General features: G+C 47.5%; 3 protein-coding genes across 5 annotated transcripts; 2 read left to right on the plus strand and 1 right to left on the minus strand.

Moving 5' to 3' along the window:
• Window positions 1–936: 936 nt before the first annotated feature.
• On the minus strand, window positions 937–4,097 carry S100a1 (S100 calcium binding protein A1). Its single transcript, XM_021157213.2, has 3 exons — window positions 3,910–4,097; window positions 1,691–1,844; window positions 937–1,266 (listed from the first exon to the last, which is right to left on the minus strand). The coding sequence occupies exons 2-3, from the start codon at window positions 1,829–1,831 to the stop codon at window positions 1,123–1,125; spliced, it is 285 nt and encodes a 94-aa protein (XP_021012872.1). The 5' UTR covers window positions 1,832–1,844; window positions 3,910–4,097; the 3' UTR covers window positions 937–1,122.
• Window positions 4,098–4,169: 72 nt separating this feature from the next.
• S100a13 (S100 calcium binding protein A13) lies at window positions 4,170–14,290 on the plus strand. The gene is made up of 3 exons (XM_021157212.2): window positions 4,170–4,728; window positions 5,575–5,767; window positions 14,065–14,290. The coding sequence occupies exons 1-3, from the start codon at window positions 4,583–4,585 to the stop codon at window positions 14,206–14,208; spliced, it is 483 nt and encodes a 160-aa protein (XP_021012871.1). The 5' UTR covers window positions 4,170–4,582; the 3' UTR covers window positions 14,209–14,290.
• A 2,079-nt stretch (window positions 14,291–16,369) lies between these two features.
• On the plus strand, window positions 16,370–18,410 carry S100a14 (S100 calcium binding protein A14). 3 transcript variants are annotated; one of them, XM_021159146.2, is made up of 4 exons: window positions 16,370–16,447; window positions 16,729–16,850; window positions 17,283–17,429; window positions 17,651–18,410. In XM_021159146.2, exons 2-4 carry the CDS (start codon window positions 16,821–16,823, stop codon window positions 17,786–17,788), a joined length of 315 nt encoding a protein of 104 aa, XP_021014805.1. In that variant the 5' UTR covers window positions 16,370–16,447; window positions 16,729–16,820; the 3' UTR covers window positions 17,789–18,410. The 3 variants fall into 3 exon arrangements, with proteins under 3 accessions (XP_021014805.1, XP_021014807.1, XP_021014806.1); XM_021159147.2 differs by having other exon boundaries at window positions 16,379–16,447; window positions 16,712–16,850; XM_021159148.2 differs by lacking the exon at window positions 17,283–17,429.
• The last annotated feature ends 239 nt before the right edge of the window (window positions 18,411–18,649 follow it).

The following is an 18,649-nucleotide window of genomic DNA, read 5'->3' on the forward strand; positions in this document are numbered from 1 at the left end:
AGACTGGCTTCAAACTCACAAAGATCCACCTCCTGACCCCCCTAGCCCCGCCTCTCCCAGTACTGGGATTGAAGACCCACACTGGACTCTTCTACATCCTTTTATAGGGACTGCCACTAGAAGATGTGGCTAGTTTTACGGTGGGTCTTTTCACCTCAAGTAATCCAATAAAGCAAATCTGTATCCCCACTAATGTATCCTAGTTCTTACATAATGTCTAGCAATGATGAGGCATCAATAAACACTGAATGAAGCTTGGGAAAAAGTTCTTCTAGTAGTTTTTTGGTTTTGTTTTCTGGTTTTGTCTTTTTGGTTGTTGTTGTTTTGTTGTTTTTTTTTGTTTTCCGAGACAGGGTTTCTCTGTGTAGCCTTGGCTGTCCTGGAACTCACTCTGTAGACCAGGCTAGCCTTGAACTCAGAAATCTGACTGCCTCTGCCTCCCCAGTGCTGGGATTAAAGGCATGTGCCACCACTGCCTTCTGGTAGTTTTTTTGAGACAGGGTCTCTATAATGTAGTTCTGGCTGCTCTAGAATTCTCTATACAGACCAGGCTGGCCTTGAACTCACAGAGATCCTCCTGCCTTTTAAGTCCCAGGTGTTGAGATTACGTAACTATGATATGTGCCACCATTTCTAGCTTTCTTCAGATTTTTTGATGGCTTGTTTATTTCTGTTTCTGACTATGTAGTATGGGCTGGCTTGGAACTCAAAATCTTCCTGTCTCATCCTTCAAGTCCTGGTATTACAAATTACTCATACAAATCCTTGAGAAGTCAATGACACTTGAATTCCAGTTAAAATTTTCGGACCCTTACATTTCTGGGTTTTGAGTGTTCCTTAAACAAGGAACTAATGTAAACTTGACAAGATAAGGTGTTGGAAGTGAGCACCCCTTACTTCACACATAGCCATACCCAGAGGACACAGACATTGATAGTTGGTGAGAGAGAAGGCTTTATTAAAACAAGTGGCAGATCTGGACTGCCGCTCTTGTGCCCTTGGTGCATGTTGAGACTGGGCAAGGATGGGGACATAGGGAGGTACAGGTGGGGTGAGGAGCAAGCACGCTAAAGGGGAAATCTTGACAAGTTGGAGAGGAAGGGCACTGCTCACGGACTGTGCTCAACTGGTCTCCCAGAAGAAGTTGTTACAAGCCACTGTGAGAGCGGCCACCAGCACAACATACTCCTGGAAGTCCACTTGCCCATCTCCGTTTTCATCCAGTTCCTTCATTACCTTGTCCACAGCATCTGCATCCTTCTGGACCTGTAGAAGGGGATGGAAGCATATATCGCTAAGTCAGAGCCACCATGGTGGTTGGGGAGGAGGTGGAAATGAGCAAGTGAGAGGATGATATTTAATTACAGGAGTCTTCTACAGCCTTAAAGACTGGTGAGCTAAGAACTGGTGACCTATAGAACTAAGCAGAGTTAATAGTTACATCCGTTGTCATACATGATTGTCTACAATGTGACAAGCTGGGAACCTTACAGACTTTGTTTCATTTCATTAAAAACTCACACACAAAGTCATTTTCAGGCACAGCGATGCCTTTAATCCTAGCACTCAGTGGGGGAGAGAGGCAGGTAGGTCTATTTGAGTTCAAAGCCAGCCTGATCTACATAGCAAGTTCCATGCCAGCTGGGGCTACATCCCCTTCCTCCACCCTGTACCTCAATCCTCTGCTTACATCCAGGAAGCCAGAGAGTTCAGTTTGTAGCAGGTCTTTCAGCTCCTTCTTGCTCAGCTTATATTTGTCCCCTTCCTTGCCCGAATGGGCATGGAACACATTGATGAGGGTCTCCATGGCACTCTCCAGCTCAGAGCCCATTTCAGCAGCACACCTACCCATTCCCACAAAGATGGAAGTGAATTGTAAACCAGATTCAGGATATCTATGGTCTGGGTAAGGGAAATCTTCAGACCTGGCCCTGGATTCAAATAGCTCAAATAGCTGCGAGATGAACTCCATTGTACTTTATCTTTCATTCAGATTTTGCAGTATAGGAGAAACCCTAGCACTAAATCTGGTCCAGTGTTTTGGGTCCCTCTATCATTTCCCTGTCAGAGGGAGTCAGGGATAGGCATGGAGATGAAGCAATAGGAACTGGACTGTCTTCAGAAGCCTGCAAAAGACATCTGCAGTGGCTGACTCAAGGCTGGGGAGGGGGAGGGGAGGCATGGGTGGACACAGGACCAGGCAGGCTTCGAGCTCTATTTTTACCTTCCAGGCCTGTCACAGTTAAGCTTTGTTGTTGCTACTAAGTGGGCTACGATCTCCTCTGCCTACCCCAGGAAGAAGTCTGATACCTTTGGTGAGCTGATGGAGGGGTAGCAGTCAGTGAGGAAGAGGTGTCTCACTGTTCCCAAGCTTCCTGTCAGCAAGCATAGCTGTTCCTCTTAAGACACCGAGGATTCAGCCCAGGTCCCTTTGGCTGCATCTCCATCTTTTTGTGCTTGGGATTTATTTATTTATAGCAGGGTCACACTCTGTAGCCTGTGCTGTCCTGGAACTAGCTCAAGCAGATCCTTAGCTTCTGGGCAGTCGTGTCTCTGTGGGCTGAGATTACTGGTCTGAGCTTCCCCCACCCCATCTCTTCAGCATGCCATTTTGGCTTCTTTGGGGGAGGGGGCCGGTATGGCGGTATTCTTAACACGACTGCCTGTTCTAGTCCTTTTCTCTGCAAAAATCATCCCTTTCCATCAGGTAGGTAGAAGGAAGGGAGAGGAGATGTCTGAGGCTTTTCCTTGGAGACGAGCTTTGTAGGTGTTCTTCCTGATGCTGTCCATTCCTGCCACCGGCCAGCTCTGGTTCGGTAGCTCCAGTGGGAGCAGGCTAGGGCTGGTTTGTGTTTGATAAAGGGCTGAATGTATGAGGTCATTTGAGCTCAAGGGTTGGGCGAGAGTGGGTGAATGGAGAAGTCTATTGAGAAGAGACTACTAAGCTGGGGGTCGCAATCTTTCAGCCCTGGGAGGGTCATGCCTTCCACAGCCTCAGGGGCTGCTCAGGTGTCTCAGCTCAGGTGTCCTCATCCTTCCTCACCACTGAGTATTCTGGACAATGGGTCCTGATTAGATGACATGCCAGCTCTTCAATGGAGCCCTTGTGACTGTCACCTGAACTCCAGTCACAAGAAGCAGTTGTTACAGAGACAGTGGGAGAGAGAATTTAAGCCGGGCTGATCAAAGGGATAAGAGGGTGCTCAAGGGAGGAATTTGGGCGGCTCGGTTACCATTCTCATCTTTGAGGGGCATCTGGAGGTTGCCTGGAACCCTCTAGCAGCTTGGAATTTTATGTAGGGAGGATCTGGGCTTGGAGCAGTGGGAAACAAAGAGGGAAAAATTAGGGGAGAGAGAAGAGGGGGTCAAGGCTGAGAAAGAAGGGCTAGAGAAGGCTGAGAAGAAGGGCTGTCTGTGAAGGCAGAGATGGGAAGGTGCACACCGCCACAAGCCCCCTTCTTTAAGAAAGATAGCACATGGCGAATGCTCCACTGCTAGGAGCCTTCCCTGGCTCTTGAGAAGGCAGAGAGTGAGGGTGGAGAAGGGGCAGGGACAGCTTTTCTTATTCTTACTCTCTAAAGGAGCAGGGCTGTATCTCCTCCCTGCCCACACCTAGAGACTGGTGTCCCTGGCAGGAGACACAGATTCTGTGTAGGAAGACCTGGTAGCCTGGAAGCTGGGTGGCATCCTCATTCACCACCCGCTCCCAGCTCTCTGACCTTCACTCACCTCCTCTCACTACTTTCCAAACTTCATCATCCCTAGTTCCCGAACTGCTCTTTCCCTTGACTGATTCCTCCCGGACACCACAGTATTCTTTTCCAGGACTCTTGGGGTCCTTCTGAAGTTCCCTTTCTTGCAGGCTGGCTAAGCCAGAGAGACCTATCCTAAGCAGGGTAGGATACTCACGGTTGGCGTCGGCCTGACGTCGGAGCAAGTTCTCGACAGAAGGGCACGCTGCAAATGTGGCCACTGGACCGGTGTGAGGAGACCTGCCTTTTAGTTGTCTTTCCCTGCCCAACCTCCTCCCCAACGGCTCCACCCCTTCACAAACGACACCCAAAGGGCTAGGGGCCAGGAGTGGACAGAGGCGCCCTCTGTCTCCCAGGAGGGAACGGGCTGCCCTGTGTTTCTTTCCGTTCTTGCTTTTACCACCTCCCTGAGCCTAGCGGGAAGTAGGTGGAAGGGAAGGAGGTCGAGGGAAGGGTGCTATGGTGCTGGGTGCTGTGGTGCGGGCTGAGCAGGGAAAGTGAAGGATTCTGCCCAGGAGTGCTTAGCCTGTGCGTTTCCGATAGGGGCTTCTGTCTCGGAACTCAGTGAAGAATTTCAATAGGGGTTCCACTATGGGACCCTTAGTCTGAGGCTCTCCGAGTGCCTTTGGATCTCTTTGCCGTCTCAGAAGGGAATTTTCAGTGCTGAATCCCTCAAGTATATTTTGTTTGCTTTTGTTTTTAATTTTTTTCAAGCAGCAGTAGCAGTCCCTCTAACACAGACTCCCAAGTAGCCCTCATAATTGGGAGGGATGAGACCCTGTGGTCCTTCCTGATCAGGCTGTGTCCCAGTCGCATGGCGCTGTGTTGGGATGCCTAGTGACAGCAGGGGCGGTCCCCTCAGCGGAGGCGGAAACTTGACACTTCGGACTTGGGAGTGGCTCTCGCCCTGCCTGGTGCTAATAAACTTCAGCCTCAGGGCTCCAGATCGGTTAGCTGCATCCCACCTTCTTTCTTGGTGAGTTACTCTTCCTGTCTGCAGAGAACTTGGAGACCTTCTTTTCTTTATCAGATCCCGGGGTCCCTCCTTCCAAGCGGGTTCAGGCAGAGATTCAGGAAGTGACTTTAGGAGAGCAGGCAACGGTCCCTGAAGGAGTATGTGGGTGGGTGGACAGACAGAAATGAGGGGATGAGTAGGCACGTTTCTTCCCTTCCTGGACCCCCGAAGGCCCTGGTGTCCCGGCCAAACACTTTGTGGGTTGTGGATTTGAGGAGTTTGAAGAGTCCCTTTCTAGACCTTGTCAGTCATGGGCAGTAGCAGGGAAGGTCGGTGGGTTCTTGTGCTGAGCACACTCTGACCCCCCTAGCCAGAGGTAGGGAGGGTATGGGGCAGAGAAGATGGATCTGGTCCAATTGAGCCAGCTCTGACCTCAATTGGACCTTTGCCAGCCCTAGGCTTCTCTACTAGGAGCCGTAGCCAGTATGTGGGGAGGGTGGAGACTCCAGTCTCAATATAAATCAACATTGGAGACAAACAACCCTCAGACAGGGAATGACAGAGAGAAAGGACCATTAGAACAGAGCCCCTACATGGGATGTTAGCACATTCAGAGGACTCCAAAGAAAGACTGTCACAGATAGAGTGGTTGTCGCATGGAAGGATCACTACAGAGCCATCCCTAAGACAGACACTCCAAAGGGGCACTCAGATAAAGATGATTTCTGATGTGAACCTAAACTGCAATACTGTTGTAACAGAAAACAGTATCTGGACCCTTTTATCTTTCCCTCATTGACCCTTTCAGGCAGCCACTTCACCCATTCTTGGATCCTTGACTCCCATGGTCTGTTTCTTCCCTGTCAGGACAATCTGTGTGGACATCAGCTCCTGCTTTGGCATACTGATGGCAGCAGAGCCTCTGACTGAACTGGAGGCGGCCATTGAGACTGTGGTCTCTATTTTCTTCACCTTTGCAGGGCGGGAAGGACGCAAAGGCAGCCTGAGCATCAATGAATTTAAGGAACTGGTCACTCAGCAACTGCCTCATTTGCTCAAGGTTGGTAGAGGGCTCTAGGTCTAAGATTTTCTATGTATGCCAGGTGATGACACTGAACAGGTAATGTGACAGAAAACAGTGTGAGTGACTGCATGTTTAGGTGGTTCTGTGAGGTAAGTGCCTCAGGTAGGTGGTGTGTGTGTGTGTGTGTGTGTGTATGTGTGTATGAGCAAACATTCTGCATTGTTACAATTGGGAACAGTCTGTTGCTGGGCTCTGTGCTTCTGTTGAGCAATGCTGTTAAGTCCTGCCTATGTCTCTCTGGTCTCATTTTCTCAACATAATACTGGACCCAGACTTGAATTCTCAGAGATTTACAGACAGTAAAGACTGAAAGGAGGCTTAACAAAAATAAAACTACAAGCCAGGTATGGTGGTGCATGCCTGTACGCCTGTAATCCCAGCACTCAGGAAGTTGAGGCAGAAGGATCAGGATTTGAAGCTAGGTTAGGGAGACTCTTACTCAACAAACAATACATAAAGGTATAGTGAGCTATACTCTTGGTATACTCAGGCCTATAAGGAACACCTATGACTACTTTCTACCCCTGTGGTATCCCCTCAATAAGGGAATCATTCCACAGAAGTGTGTGTGTGGAGGGGTTTAACTTATTGACTCTAAGTTTGCATCCTATTCTAGTCTGCTAGCAGTTTATTTTACATCCTTTATGAAAATTCACAGGCATGTAAGAGTGTATGAATGTGTCTGGGCATGGTGGCATACACTTTTAGTTCTAGCCCCTGGGAGGCACAGGCAGGCAGATCTGAATTTGAGGCCTGCCTGGTATATAAAGCAAGTTCCAGGACAGCCAGAACTGTATGGAGAAACCTTGTCTTGAAAAACAACAACAAAAACGTATGTGATTATGAACTTTTTTGAGACAGTCTCATGTAGCTAAGGGTAGCTTCAAACTCCTGATTCTCCTTCCTGCCTCTACTTCAGAAGTGCTGAGATTACAAGTTTGTAGTCCCAGTCCCAACATGAATATGGATTATCTTTTAAAAATAGTATACTAAAAAGATGTTTTTAGATTTATTTATTTATTTTATGAACATGAGTACACTGTAGCTGTCTTCAGACACCAGAAGAGGGCGTCAGATCCCATTACAGATGATGGTGATGTGGTTGCTGGGGATTGAACTCAAGACTTCTAGAAGAGCAGTCAGTGCTCTTACCTGATGAGCCATCTTTCCAGCTTGGATTAGCTTTTTTTTCCTTCCCATTTTCACTTTATGTGTATGGATGATTTGCTCAGATGTATGACTGTGGGCATTGTGCTCATGGAAAGCAGAAGAGGGCATCAGGTCTGGAACTGGAGGGCATCAGGGACGTCATCTGGGACTGGAGTTGTTGTGACATGGTTGTGAACTGCCATGTGTGTGCTGGGATTGAAACCGAGCCCTGCTGGATGTGGGGGCACACTCACATCTTTAAAACTGGCAGAGGCAGGTGGATCTATGAGTTCAAGGCCAGTTTGGTCTACAGAATGAGTTCCAGAACAGCCAAGACTATACAGGAAAACCCTGTCTCAAAAAAAAAAAACCCACAAAAATTAATAAATGAAAATAATGTGTGGCTTAAGGTAGCCTTGAAGTCACTGTGGTTTCCTGTTTGGCTTCCTCAGTGTTAGTCAGGATCCAGACATGAGTGGCTTGGCTTGGCCAGGACCTTTAGTCTCTTGACTACTCCGTTTTCATTTCCTTCCATCAAGGTCATTTCCTCGGGGATCTCCTTGTTCAGTTCATCTTCTAAGCAACATCATTACAGGCATGCTTGCAAATTCCTTGATTCTGTCCTAAGATTCTTGTCAGGCAGCGCCCCCACCTGTCTAAATTTCTGCCTAATCTGTGTCTGCACTTGGAGAGCTGAATCTACCTAGAGGAACATGCACAACCAGGTTGACCTGTTTCACTCTTAAATATAGAACCACAAACTCCAAAGGAAGCCTTGGCAGTGCTAAGCAACTCTGTATTTCCCTGTGAATGGTTAGGTCGCAACTTTCCCTTCCTTAGATTCCAGGACCTCTTCCCACATGCTCCCTGTCACCGAGAAACTGACTCACTGAGAAAGTAAGCAATCAAGGTTTCCTGTACTTCCCCCATCCCCAGTTCTCCTACCTCGTTAGCACCTGCCTTCCTTCCTGTCCTCACGTGATGTGCGCATGCTTCTACAACCAGCATTCCATCCCTCTCACCTGCTTGGAATACTTTCTCCTGCAGTGACTCCTTTTCCGTCTGCACCAGCAGGCTTTCCTTCAGGATCATTTGTATTTGTTTACCCTGTGCTGGAATTCATAACAAAATCAGCTTAGAACTCAGTCACTTGGCTCTTTCTCTTCACCTCCCGTTCAAAATACTTCTCTCTCCCTCTCCCTCTTTTTCTCAAAAGATTTATTTGTTTTATAAATATGAGTACACGGTCTTATTTTTTAAGCTTATTTTATTTATTTATGAGTGCTCTGCTGTGTGTACGACTGCATGGCAGAAGAGGGCATCAGATTCCGTTATAGATGATCATGAGCCACCATGTAGTTACTAGGAATTGAACTCAGCATCTCTGGAAGAACAGTCAGTGCTTTAAACTGCTGAGCCATCTCTCCAGCCTCAGAATGCTTGTATCTTTTAAGAGATACAATCTGATACAAGCTAGATACAATAGGCTCGCACACTCAAGCTTAGCATGATCTTGGTAGCTTTAATCTTTTTGAAGAAATAGGTTTAGTTTGCCCACCGTAGCCTGTCACAGGGCACAGAGAGATCCATATCCTTCTTGGACAGTGTCTCTTAAGGGGTTCATGCTTGCCACACTTCTCGCAGAAAGTCAGGCAGGTCTTAGAAAGTTCAAGATGTTCCTAGGAGTGCCATCAAGCACAGAAAGCTTTTGCTTATTTATTTTTAATATTTATTATTATTTTTTTTGACGTGCTTTGCCTGCCTGCATGTCTGTACACCATGTGTGTGGGCTGGTAGGGCTGGAAGAAGGCATAAGATCCCCTGGAATTAGAATTACAGATTGTTGTTAGCAGCCATGTGGTTGCTGGAGATTGAACCCAGGACCTTTAGAAGAGCAGCTAGCCATCTTAACTGCTGAGCCATCTCTGTAGTCTTTTTGTTTATTTTTTGAGGCAGAGTCTCTCTGTTTGTCCCAGGCTGGCCTTGAACTTGAGATCCTCCTGCCTTTTCTTCCCAGGTGTTAGGATTACAGGCAGACACTGTCACACCTATATCTTTTTCTTTTTCTCTCCTTCCTTCCTTCCTTCCTTCCTTCCTTCCTTCCTTCCTTCCTTCCTTCCTTCCTTCCTTCCTTCCTCTCTCTCTCTCTCTCTCTCTCTCTCTCNCTTCCTTCCTTCCTTCCTTCCTTCCTTCCTTCCTTCCTTCCTTCCTCTCTCTCTCTCTCTCTCTCTCTCTCTCTCTCTCTCTCTTTCTTTCTTTCATCTCTTTCTTTGGAACAAGGTCTCTGTGTAGCCCTAGCTGTCCTGGAATTTAATCAACCATTTTCCATCTCCCCAGTTGTTTAAAAAATATTGAGACACCCCCTTCCCCCAGTTCTTACTGTGTATTCTCAAGCTAGTCTTGATTTTACTCTAAAACAGGCTGACCTCCAACTCACATCAATCTTCCTGCCTCAGCCTCCTAAGTGCTGGAATTACAAGAGCACCATGACCCATTTGTATTTACTTAATTATTTTTCAGAATTTGACTGGTGGTGATAAATCTATCTATCTATCTATCTATCTATCTATCTATCTATCTATCTATTTGATTTTTAGATCTTTTTTGTTGTTGTTGTTTGTTTGTTTGTTTTTCGAGACAGGGTTTCTTTGTATAGCCCTGGCTGTCCTGGCACTCACTCTGTAGACCAGGCTGGACTCGAACTCAGAAATCCGCCTGCCTCTGCCTCCCGAGTGCTGGGATTAAAGGCGTGCGCCACCACGCCCAGCCGATTTTTAGATCTTTTAAGGCAGAGTATCATTATGTAGCTTTAGCTGGTCTAGAACTCACTATGCCAAGCTGGCCTTGAACTTAGAGTGGTCCTTTTGTCCTAGACTCCCACCTGATAGGGATTACAGGCATTTGACACTACACCTGGCTCATAGCATTTTATTATGTTAAAAAGAGCCCAAAAATATTTGAATTAGGATCACATCAACTACATTTAAGGGAAATGTAGTAGTCATCTTTATACTACTGAGTCTTTCCAAGGTGTTTACTTTAAGTAGACAGTATCAGAACTGAACTGAAGTCCAGAACACCTGTCAAGTGTTTGCCAGAGAATTGCTTGGTATGAATACCCACACATAGCTGATGTCAGGAGTGTTTTGTGTTGAAGCTGGGCTTGGTGGTGCACACACGCAATCCCAGCCTTTGAGAGGTGAAGGCAGGAGGCTCGGACTTCAAGGTTCCCCACAGCTATCCAATGGCTTTAAGACCAGTTTAGGCTACATGAGACCCTGCCTCAGGAAACAATCAACCCGGAGAGTAATCTGTGTTCTGTGTTGACACCAGTTATGGTAGCACATGACTGTAATTCCGCATCATTGCAAAAGCAGCTTTCAAAGGGAATAAGAAAGAGTTTATTCTGAGCCAGTTATGAGTAACCATGGCTAGAAATAGGAATTGGGTTGCCTGGCATAGCACATTAGAAGGTGGAAGCAATTACACAAAATGTTTTTGTCTTTCTTTCTCTCTTTCCTCTTCCTCTTATTCTTCTTTTCCACATCCTAGGCTGACACTGAATTTGCTTTGTGTCTGAGAACAGTCTTGTGAATACCTCCTGAGTGCTGGGATTGCAGGCCTGTGCCACCATCCTTAGTTTATGTGGTGCTGGAGATGGAGCCCAGGGCTTTGTGCATGCCAGGTGAACTCTCTGTCAACTGAGCTATCTTCCCAGCCCCATGAAGGTTTTTTGTTTTTGTTAGGGTCTCAAATAGTCCTGGATGTCTCGGACTCACTTTGTAGACCAGGCTGACCTCAAACTTATAGAGACACACCTGCCTCTGTCTCCTAAGTGCTAGGATTAAAGGCGTGCACCACCACACCGGGTTTCCTGTGGAGTTTTCAATGTCACAGAACAGAGGAAATCAAGGCATTTTCTGATTATATTGGTGAGGGCCTCAGGTTATGCACGTGTCATGGCTAAGCAGAGTCTGGAAGTCTCTGCTGTAGATGCTGTGTGATGACGCTCTTAGCTTTAGGTTGGTGCAAGCTAGCAGTTGGTTAATATTTTCCAAAGGTTTTACCTGATGTCAAGTTAGATATAGAAAGTGAGCCGGGCGTGGTGGCGCACGCCTTTAATCCCAACACTCGGGAGGCAGAGGCAGGCAGATTTCTGAGTTCAAGGCTAAAGTGCTAAATGGCTAAAGACTAAGGGTCTAAAAATAGCTCAAGATACTTTTGGCTCCATATGTTTAACATTCTAACTCATCATAGTCATGGCATTCTAACCAGTCAGCCCTGTAGAAACGTTAACAGATCCGAATTCTACAGCATCTTAGATTCTATAGACTCTTTAACAGAAGTGTGGCTTTTTTCCCTCCTGGGAACTTCACTTGGGAAGAGGAGGAGGAGGAGGAGGAAGAGGAGGAGGAGGAAGAGGAGGAGGAAGAGGAGGAGCAGGAGTTAGGAGGATCTAGAATTCAAGGCCTGCTTGGGCCATAGAGTCTTTGTCTCAAAACAAAATAACAATCAGGTAGAACCCAAAGTAATTTTCTGTGCTAGATGTGAAGAGAAAGAAATTTTTTTTTTTTTATTTTCCAATCAATTCCTTAGTTCAGTTTTCTTAGAGGAGGCCCAAAAGTGACATCTCTGTACCTTAGTTAGGCTTTTACTGCTGTGAACAGAACCATGCCCAAAAGTGACATCTCTGTACCTTAGTTAGGCTTTTACTGCTGTGAACAGAACCATGGCCAAGGCAACTCTTATAAGGAGAACATTTAATTGGGGCTGGCTTAAAAGCTCAGAAGTTCAGTTCATTATCATCAAGGCGGGAGCATGATAGCATCTAGGCAGGCAGGCATGGTGCAGGAAGAGCTGAGAGTTCTACATCTTCATCTGAAAGCTGCTAGCAGAATACTGGCTTCCAGGCAGCTAGGATGAGGGTCTTATGGCTCACACCCACAGTGACACATCAACTCCAACAGGGCCACACCTTCTAATAGCACCACTCTCTGGGCTGAGCATATACAAACCATCACAAAGTGCTGTGCTATATTTCTTTCTCTTCCTTCCTTCCTTCCTTCCTTCCTTCCTTCCTTCCTTCCTTCCTTCCTTCCTTCCTTCCTTCCTTCTTTTTTCTATTATAAGTAGTATTTTAAAAAATATTTTCTAACTGGTTATTATTCTTACAATTAAAAGCTATGATTTTTTTGAGACATGGTCTCAATATGTATCCCAGGAAGGCCTCAAATTTGCTCCTCCGGCCTCCACCTCCCAAGTGCTGGAATTACAAGCATGCACCACTATGCCAAGTTTTGTGTGTATGGTACTAGAGGTTGAAGCTAGACCTTCATGCACGTTAAGTAAATTGCCCAGGGCTCAGCTATAACCATAGCCTTTTAAAAACATTTGAAACACAGTCTCATTAAATAGCTCAGGCAGGCCTTGAACCCTGGATTCTCAGCCTTAGTCTCGGGTAGATGAGATTACTGTCCTGCTCCACCTGGCCTGGCTCATTTCTAATATTTTTTTTTTTTGAGGGGGGCAGGGTGCAGGCAGGGAAGAAAGATACAGAGCAGTAGATAGGGATGGAATCACTGATTTAGAAAACCTAGGTCCAAGCTGGAGTGATAGCTTAATGGTTAAGAGCACTGGCTGCCCTTCCTGAGGTCCCAGATTTAGTTCCATTGCTCCATGATGGCTTGTCTCTGTCTATACTCCAGTTCAAGGGAATCCATACCCTCTTTTGGCCTTGGCAGGCACCAGGCACATACATGGTGCAAAATACTCACACTTATAAAATAAAACGAGGGGGGGGAGAGGGAGGGAGGGAGGGAGGAATGGAGAGAGAGAGAGAGAGAGAGAGAGAGAGAGAGAGAGAGAGAGAGAGAGTCAAATACAGGTCCTGGCTGTTCATCTGTGCTTTGCGCCAGTATCTGCAGTATCTGATTTTTCTTGGGGTTTAAGTTTCTCATCTGCTAGGCAGACTTGTCACACCTTTCTTGTTCGATCAGTGGTGTCTTTATTTAACCCATACTTATTGAAGACCTATTCTGTCTTTTCCTGTCTTGAGGAACAAACTTCAGCTGTGTACTTGACACTGAATGTATGGTGTTGGGTAAGATAGATGGTGTTGGGTAAGATAGACAAGGTCCTTGTGTCATGGAGGCTGTCATCCTAGTAGGTCATGAGGATCAAGTGAAATAAATAATGTGGTATTACCATCCCTGGAAGCAAGGACCTAAGACTGCTTACCACTCTCCCCTTCTGCTGGTAGTGGAAGCGTTGTACAACAAGTGAACTTATGACGCTGCTAGGAATTTGCTTTGTGTCATCTGGAGATCTGTTTGGCAGATCTTTGCCATTGTCCAACTCTTGACTCAAAGGTTGAGCATGGGGGCCGGAGAGATGGCTCAGTGAGTATGCACACTGCTCTGGCAAAGGACCCAGGATCAGTTCCCAGCACCCATGTGGCAGTTTACAATCACCTGTAATTCCTGTTCAGATATTCTCTTCTGACCTCTGCGAGCTCCAGGCATGTATATGGTATACATACATATGTATGTATACCACCTGTTGGCAAAATGCCCATACGTATAAAATAAAATGAATAAATCTAAAAACTCACACCCCCCACCCAAAAAATCTCCCAGCATTGAAATCAAGCTCGATTTGAGGCATCTCTCAATCTGACATCCACTAGTTGTTCAGCAGTGACATTTATGTTGTAATTGTTTATCTGGCAACAAATCTTCATCATGAAGGCAGGCTTGCAGAATCCATTGGTTTCATAGCAATGACACTCTTTGTCAAGAGCACCCTAGAAAACCAGATAACCTGGTATTTTTGCTATTCCCCTGACCTACTGGGTGGTGACTAAATTGAGAAGGCATTAGGGCGATGAAAATGAGCAGCAGTGGCGGTAGTGTTTTGTGAAGGAGGAAGGTAGTTTATGATCAGCCATAGTGTCTGCTCGTGTCCCTCGGCTATGAGACTTCCAGGCAGTCCAGTTCTGGGACCGTAGCCTTAACCCTCAGGCCAGGAGTAGGTGTTGGTGCTGTCTGAGGGAAGGCACCTGTACTCCCCTCTCTCCCTGCCCCGAGAGCCTTCGTCTCTAACCTTTGCCTTTTATATCTCCTTAGGACGTGGGCTCTCTAGATGAAAAGATGAAGACCTTGGATGTGAATCAGGACTCAGAGCTGAAGTTCAATGAGTACTGGAAACTGATTGGGGAGCTGGCAAAGGAAATCAGGAAGGAGAAGGCCCTGGAGATCCGGAAGAAGTAAAGCTTGCTGTCCGGCAGGGCCTGCTGGGCAGAGCCAGGCAGCACTCCCCCCCCCCCCAAAAAAGCTTCCTTCTTGAAACCCAGATGCTTATTTATATAATATCACCACCCTGATTTCTTTTCTTGAGACTGGGAGATGGGAAAGCTATATCTTTACCTGAGATGAAAACATGAAGATTATGGGTACTTTGAAGACAAGGAAAGTGTTCATCTTCAAATATCCTACAGCATCTAGAACTATGTGGTTTATTTTTATTTTTGTCCCCCTGTTGTTGAGGACAGAACTCAGGTCCTTGAGCATGTGTGACATGGCAACAGATCTTGCACTAAGTAGGTGCCCAATAAATACATAATTGATGAGCGAAAAAAGTACAGATATTTGAGGCAGGCAAGGCAGCTTTTGGGACTTACCTCCATGTCTCCACTTCCCTGTTTCCCCAATATAAGTCCTAGAGTTTGTCCTTCAGCTGGTTATGGTAATAATGAACATCGCTAAACATTTCCTCTGTGTTACCCTAGTTAACTGTCACAGCTGTTAAGGCTAATTCAATTAATTTTTACAGTGTTGAGGATCAGAGTAAGATCTTGCATGTTAGGCAATTGGGAGGAGCCATACCCCTAGCCCTCTCTTAGCTTGCTTTTTTTTTGTGTGTTGTTGTTTTTTTAAAGTTAAGAGTCTTGCTACCTTCAACAATCCTCCTGCATCAACTTCACAGGTGCTGGGATTACAGGTGCATTACTCCATCTGGCTCTGAGGAAACATTGTTGGGGATGTTAGGTTATGAAGACAAGAATGGCTAGAACTGGCCTGGAGAAATATTGCTCAAATATGACAGGGAGAGGGAGCTGTAGTAGTTGGAGCATTTAGGGACAGAATTGTCCCTCCCCAGTATTCTCTGACTTGAGGGGCAAGTGTTTTGTATAACTCACCACTAGAGAGAGTAGGGGTGTGGCAGTGATGTAAGCCCTGGGTTGTCACTGCTGTAACTGTGGATGTCCACTTGGGGCAGCTAGTCAACCAGAGAAAAATTAGCAGAGACAAATTCCCCATCAAGAGGCAGGAAAGAGGCCCCAGAGGGACCCCAGAAGGATGTCGGTAGACACATTTGAGAGGTTTTCCGAATTCCTGGCCCCTCAGATGACGAGACCTTTGTAGGGTCTCCAGATTGATGCCTTTCAGAGGTCTCTAAATGAGACCTGTAGACAAATCCCTGATTGAGACCAGAAATACAGGGGCCATCCAGCATGTGACACAGGAAGACTGTCTGGGCATATTCTCTGATTTCAGAGTAAGGAAGGGAATTTTGACTCTAGGCCCATGCAATCCTTCCACTGACTCCTCTGTCCTCTGCTTCCCTGTGGCTTTAGGTCCTAGGTCCTGGGCAGGTAGGGAAGCTAGTTGGGTTAGTCACAGTCCCAGGAAATACAGTTCAGGTTTCCCCTGGGGTGCCTGGGTAGTAGCTTGGAGGGCTGGTATTGAGATGCTGTTCAGGGAGAGGGTAGGACTTTGAAGGAGGGAGGAGGTAGCAGTGTAACCAGTTTGGAGAGGTGGTTACTTGCCAGGTAACTCCTTTGAGCTTTGCACATGTGCACCCTGGGCTGCTGCAGGGTGCTGGCAGGACTTCAGGTGAAGGCTCAGTGCCTTCCCAGTACTAGGGCCCACTCCTCTGGCCTCTCCTTTCAACCTTTCATCTCTAGGTTGTCAGGACTGAGAGAGGCTTGACCCTAGGTTTCAGCAGGCCAGAGTGATCCTAGCCAAATTAGCTCTAGTTGGAAGGGAGAGGAGAAGAGAGATGTCAAAGCACAGAGATCCATGGGCCTCTTTCAAGCTCCTCCTTCCATAAGCTTACGTTGATCAGCCCTTGCTTCTCTTTTGCTGACACCCTCTGCTCCCCTGCATCATAGCTGCCTCAGGTTCTTACTCTCCCAGCTAAGATCCCCTCTGCATCTCCCTAGCCTTTCTTTTTCCTCTTCCTGTGACTCTGTAAGGTGATCTTGTGCCAGGGGCATCCCATACCCAGCCCTCCACGGCTTCCTCCTCATGATAGGGGTGGGGACTGACTCTAGAACTGTAGAGGGTGGGGCTCATAAAGCTGGCTCCCAGCCCAGAAGGCTGCAATAGCTGGGGTGGCTGAGGGATAAGGCCCTGGCCCTGCCCCCGTCTCCCCTCCCTTCCCCCAGGTATAAGAGCAGAGCTCAGGTGAGCTGGCTCCTCCATCCTGTCTCCCAGCTGCCAGCAGGTAAGAAAGCTCAGCGCCTTCAACCTGGATGGGGTGTCCTTCTCCAGGGAGCAACCCATGCCTCTTTTGCCCAAGTCTTACAGGGGTGGCTGGAGGAGGTGGGAAGGAATGAAGCTGAGGGGGATTCCCTCTGAGTGAGTTGGCTTTGGGGGCTGTGGCTTTGTCAGGGACTGGACCAGTGAAGGTGAAGGCATATGTTGGGTGGAGCCAAACGTGGTCATGAAAGAAAAAAAAAAAAAAGAATGAGCTTTCTTCTCACCTTAGGTCTCCCCCTCCTCTAGGTAGATCATGATCCATCAGCTCCTGTGGGGCAGACTATAGGACAGACGACAAAACTCAACTCACAGAAGGAAGGACCAGTGTACCAGGAACGATGGGACAGTGTCGGTCAGCCAATGCTGAGGTGGGCCCGTCCGTCTGGCCTGTCTTTCTGTTCTTACCTTTACCTCTTCTGTTATGAGGGTATTGTGCCCCGCTCCCTGAATTCTGCTCTCTTCCTAGTCCTTGGCCTGTAGATATTGCCAGCAAGTCCCAAATCCCCTCCCTTGTGCCTACACAGGGTGATGCAAATGAATTTCTTCTGGAAATAGGATGTCTGGGCACATGCTAGAGCCTGCCCTGCCTGAGATCGGGGGTGTAGGGCTTGCCTAATCAGTGGCTTAAGGCAGAGGCCACTGTGCCCTAGACGCTGTGCCAGAGGAGAGGGAGTGGGCAGGATTCTGGCCTCTAGAGTGTCTTCTAGCCACTTTCTACCTTGTTGACTCTCCAGGCTCCAGAGAAGGGTTTTGTAGGGTGGGTGGGCCCTCCTGATGTGGGTTGTATCTCCTATCTTCAGGATGCCCAAGAATTCAGTGATGTAGAGAGGGCCATTGAGACACTCATCAAGAACTTCCATAATTACTCTGTGGCGGGGAAAAAGGAAACACTGACCCCTGCTGAACTTCGAGACCTGGTTACCCAGCAGCTGCCACACCTCATGCCGGTACTGAGGGAGTGGACCCTTCCCACCCCCCATCCATACCCCTGACTTCCCAAGCTAGTGCTCCAGGACCCCACCCTACTGGCATTGGGAACCCTGTACCTTTCCCCTTTGCGGACACCTGGTAGGTTCCTGTCCTACTACTTGCCCCAGGCCAGGGTGGGGCAGGAAGATCTGGAAGTGCTGCCTTGTTGAGTTTTGATGTCTTTCCTGTCCGTCCTCAGAGCAACTGTGGGCTAGAAGAGAAAATTGCCAACCTGGGCAACTGTAATGACTCGAAACTGGAGTTTGGAAGCTTCTGGGAGTTGATTGGAGAAGCAGCCAAGAGTGTGAAGATGGAGAGGCCTGTTACTCGGAGCTGAGGACTTCTACTTGGAACTTGTTGGGGGTGTTGGGGGTAGGGGAGTTTTAGGGGCACTGGAAATAAAACCCTCAACGCCCACCTCCCCCTTCCCCAGCATGCACCTCTCCTCATCGCTGCAATGTTCAGGTTCAGGACAGGCTTCCCTGTGGGCTCCGTGGAGCTCCTGGGTCCAGAAGTCCTCATCTCAAGGGAGCTCAGGGGGTGGGTTGGGGCTGGAGAGGATATGCAGGGATCCTGGAAGGGTAAGGGCCAAGCAATTTGGTAGTAGGGGAAGGGCAGAAAGGAACTGGGTTGTGGAAGTGATCCAAAGAGCAGGGATGGGAATCTGGCTGCATATTTGGTCCTGAAAAGGGTGTCTGAGAACCTACCCCCTTCTAATCTTGTCCCACCTAAACTGTAGTTGTCTGCCCTGTGCTAACCTTGCTGCTTCCAGCTCTGCCCCATCCTCCTTCCAGTGTCTGTTCCTGAGTAGGGGCAGGGGAAATAGGAGCAGAGTTGCAAAAGAGGCTGAGGAGGGCATGACTTCATCACTTTGGGGTGAGAGGACCAGCTAGATGCTTGGGCATTTATGGTAGTTATTTTATATCATTTGATTAATAAAAATATTGGAAAATGTAAAATATGTTGTCTTGACTCTTTATCCCTCTCATCTGCCCAGTATTCAGGGTCCAGGGATGTGGGGTTCTTTGGGATAATGGCAGAGTCATCGGTAGGTGGGAGATATGAGGATGGAGTGAGTGGTTGGCAGTAGAAGAGACTAGGCACTCACTTCATTCCATGGACTTGGGTTGAGGGTGGTCCCAGCCCTAAGAGCTAGGGAAAGGTATGCATCTTAAAGAGACAGGCTCCTCCTTGACTA

The sequence above is a fragment of the Mus caroli genome, chromosome 3 (genome assembly GCF_900094665.2).
Source record: "Mus caroli chromosome 3, CAROLI_EIJ_v1.1, whole genome shotgun sequence".
In the NCBI taxonomy this organism is placed as follows: Eukaryota; Metazoa; Chordata; class Mammalia; order Rodentia; family Muridae; genus Mus; species Mus caroli.

Bases quoted from the DNA above. Each gene is read 5' to 3' on its own strand.
- S100a1 (XM_021157213.2), bottom strand. From the start codon at position 1,831: ATGGGCTCTGAGCTGGAGAGTGCCATGGAGACCCTCATCAATGTGTTC. The intron at 1,267-1,690 runs GTAAGCAGAGGA...CCCCTTCTACAG, and splicing joins AACTCTCTGGCTTCCTGGAT to GTCCAGAAGGATGCAGATGC.
- S100a13 (XM_021157212.2), top strand. From the start codon at position 4,583: ATGCCTAGTGACAGCAGGGGCGGTCCCCTCAGCGGAGGCGGAAACTTG. The intron at 4,729-5,574 runs GTGAGTTACTCT...CTTCCCTGTCAG, and splicing joins GCATCCCACCTTCTTTCTTG to GACAATCTGTGTGGACATCA. The intron at 5,768-14,064 runs GTTGGTAGAGGG...ATATCTCCTTAG, and splicing joins AACTGCCTCATTTGCTCAAG to GACGTGGGCTCTCTAGATGA.
- S100a14 (XM_021159146.2), top strand. From the start codon at position 16,821: ATGGGACAGTGTCGGTCAGCCAATGCTGAG. The intron at 16,851-17,282 runs GTGGGCCCGTCC...TCCTATCTTCAG, and splicing joins GTCGGTCAGCCAATGCTGAG to GATGCCCAAGAATTCAGTGA. The intron at 17,430-17,650 runs GTACTGAGGGAG...GTCCGTCCTCAG, and splicing joins AGCTGCCACACCTCATGCCG to AGCAACTGTGGGCTAGAAGA.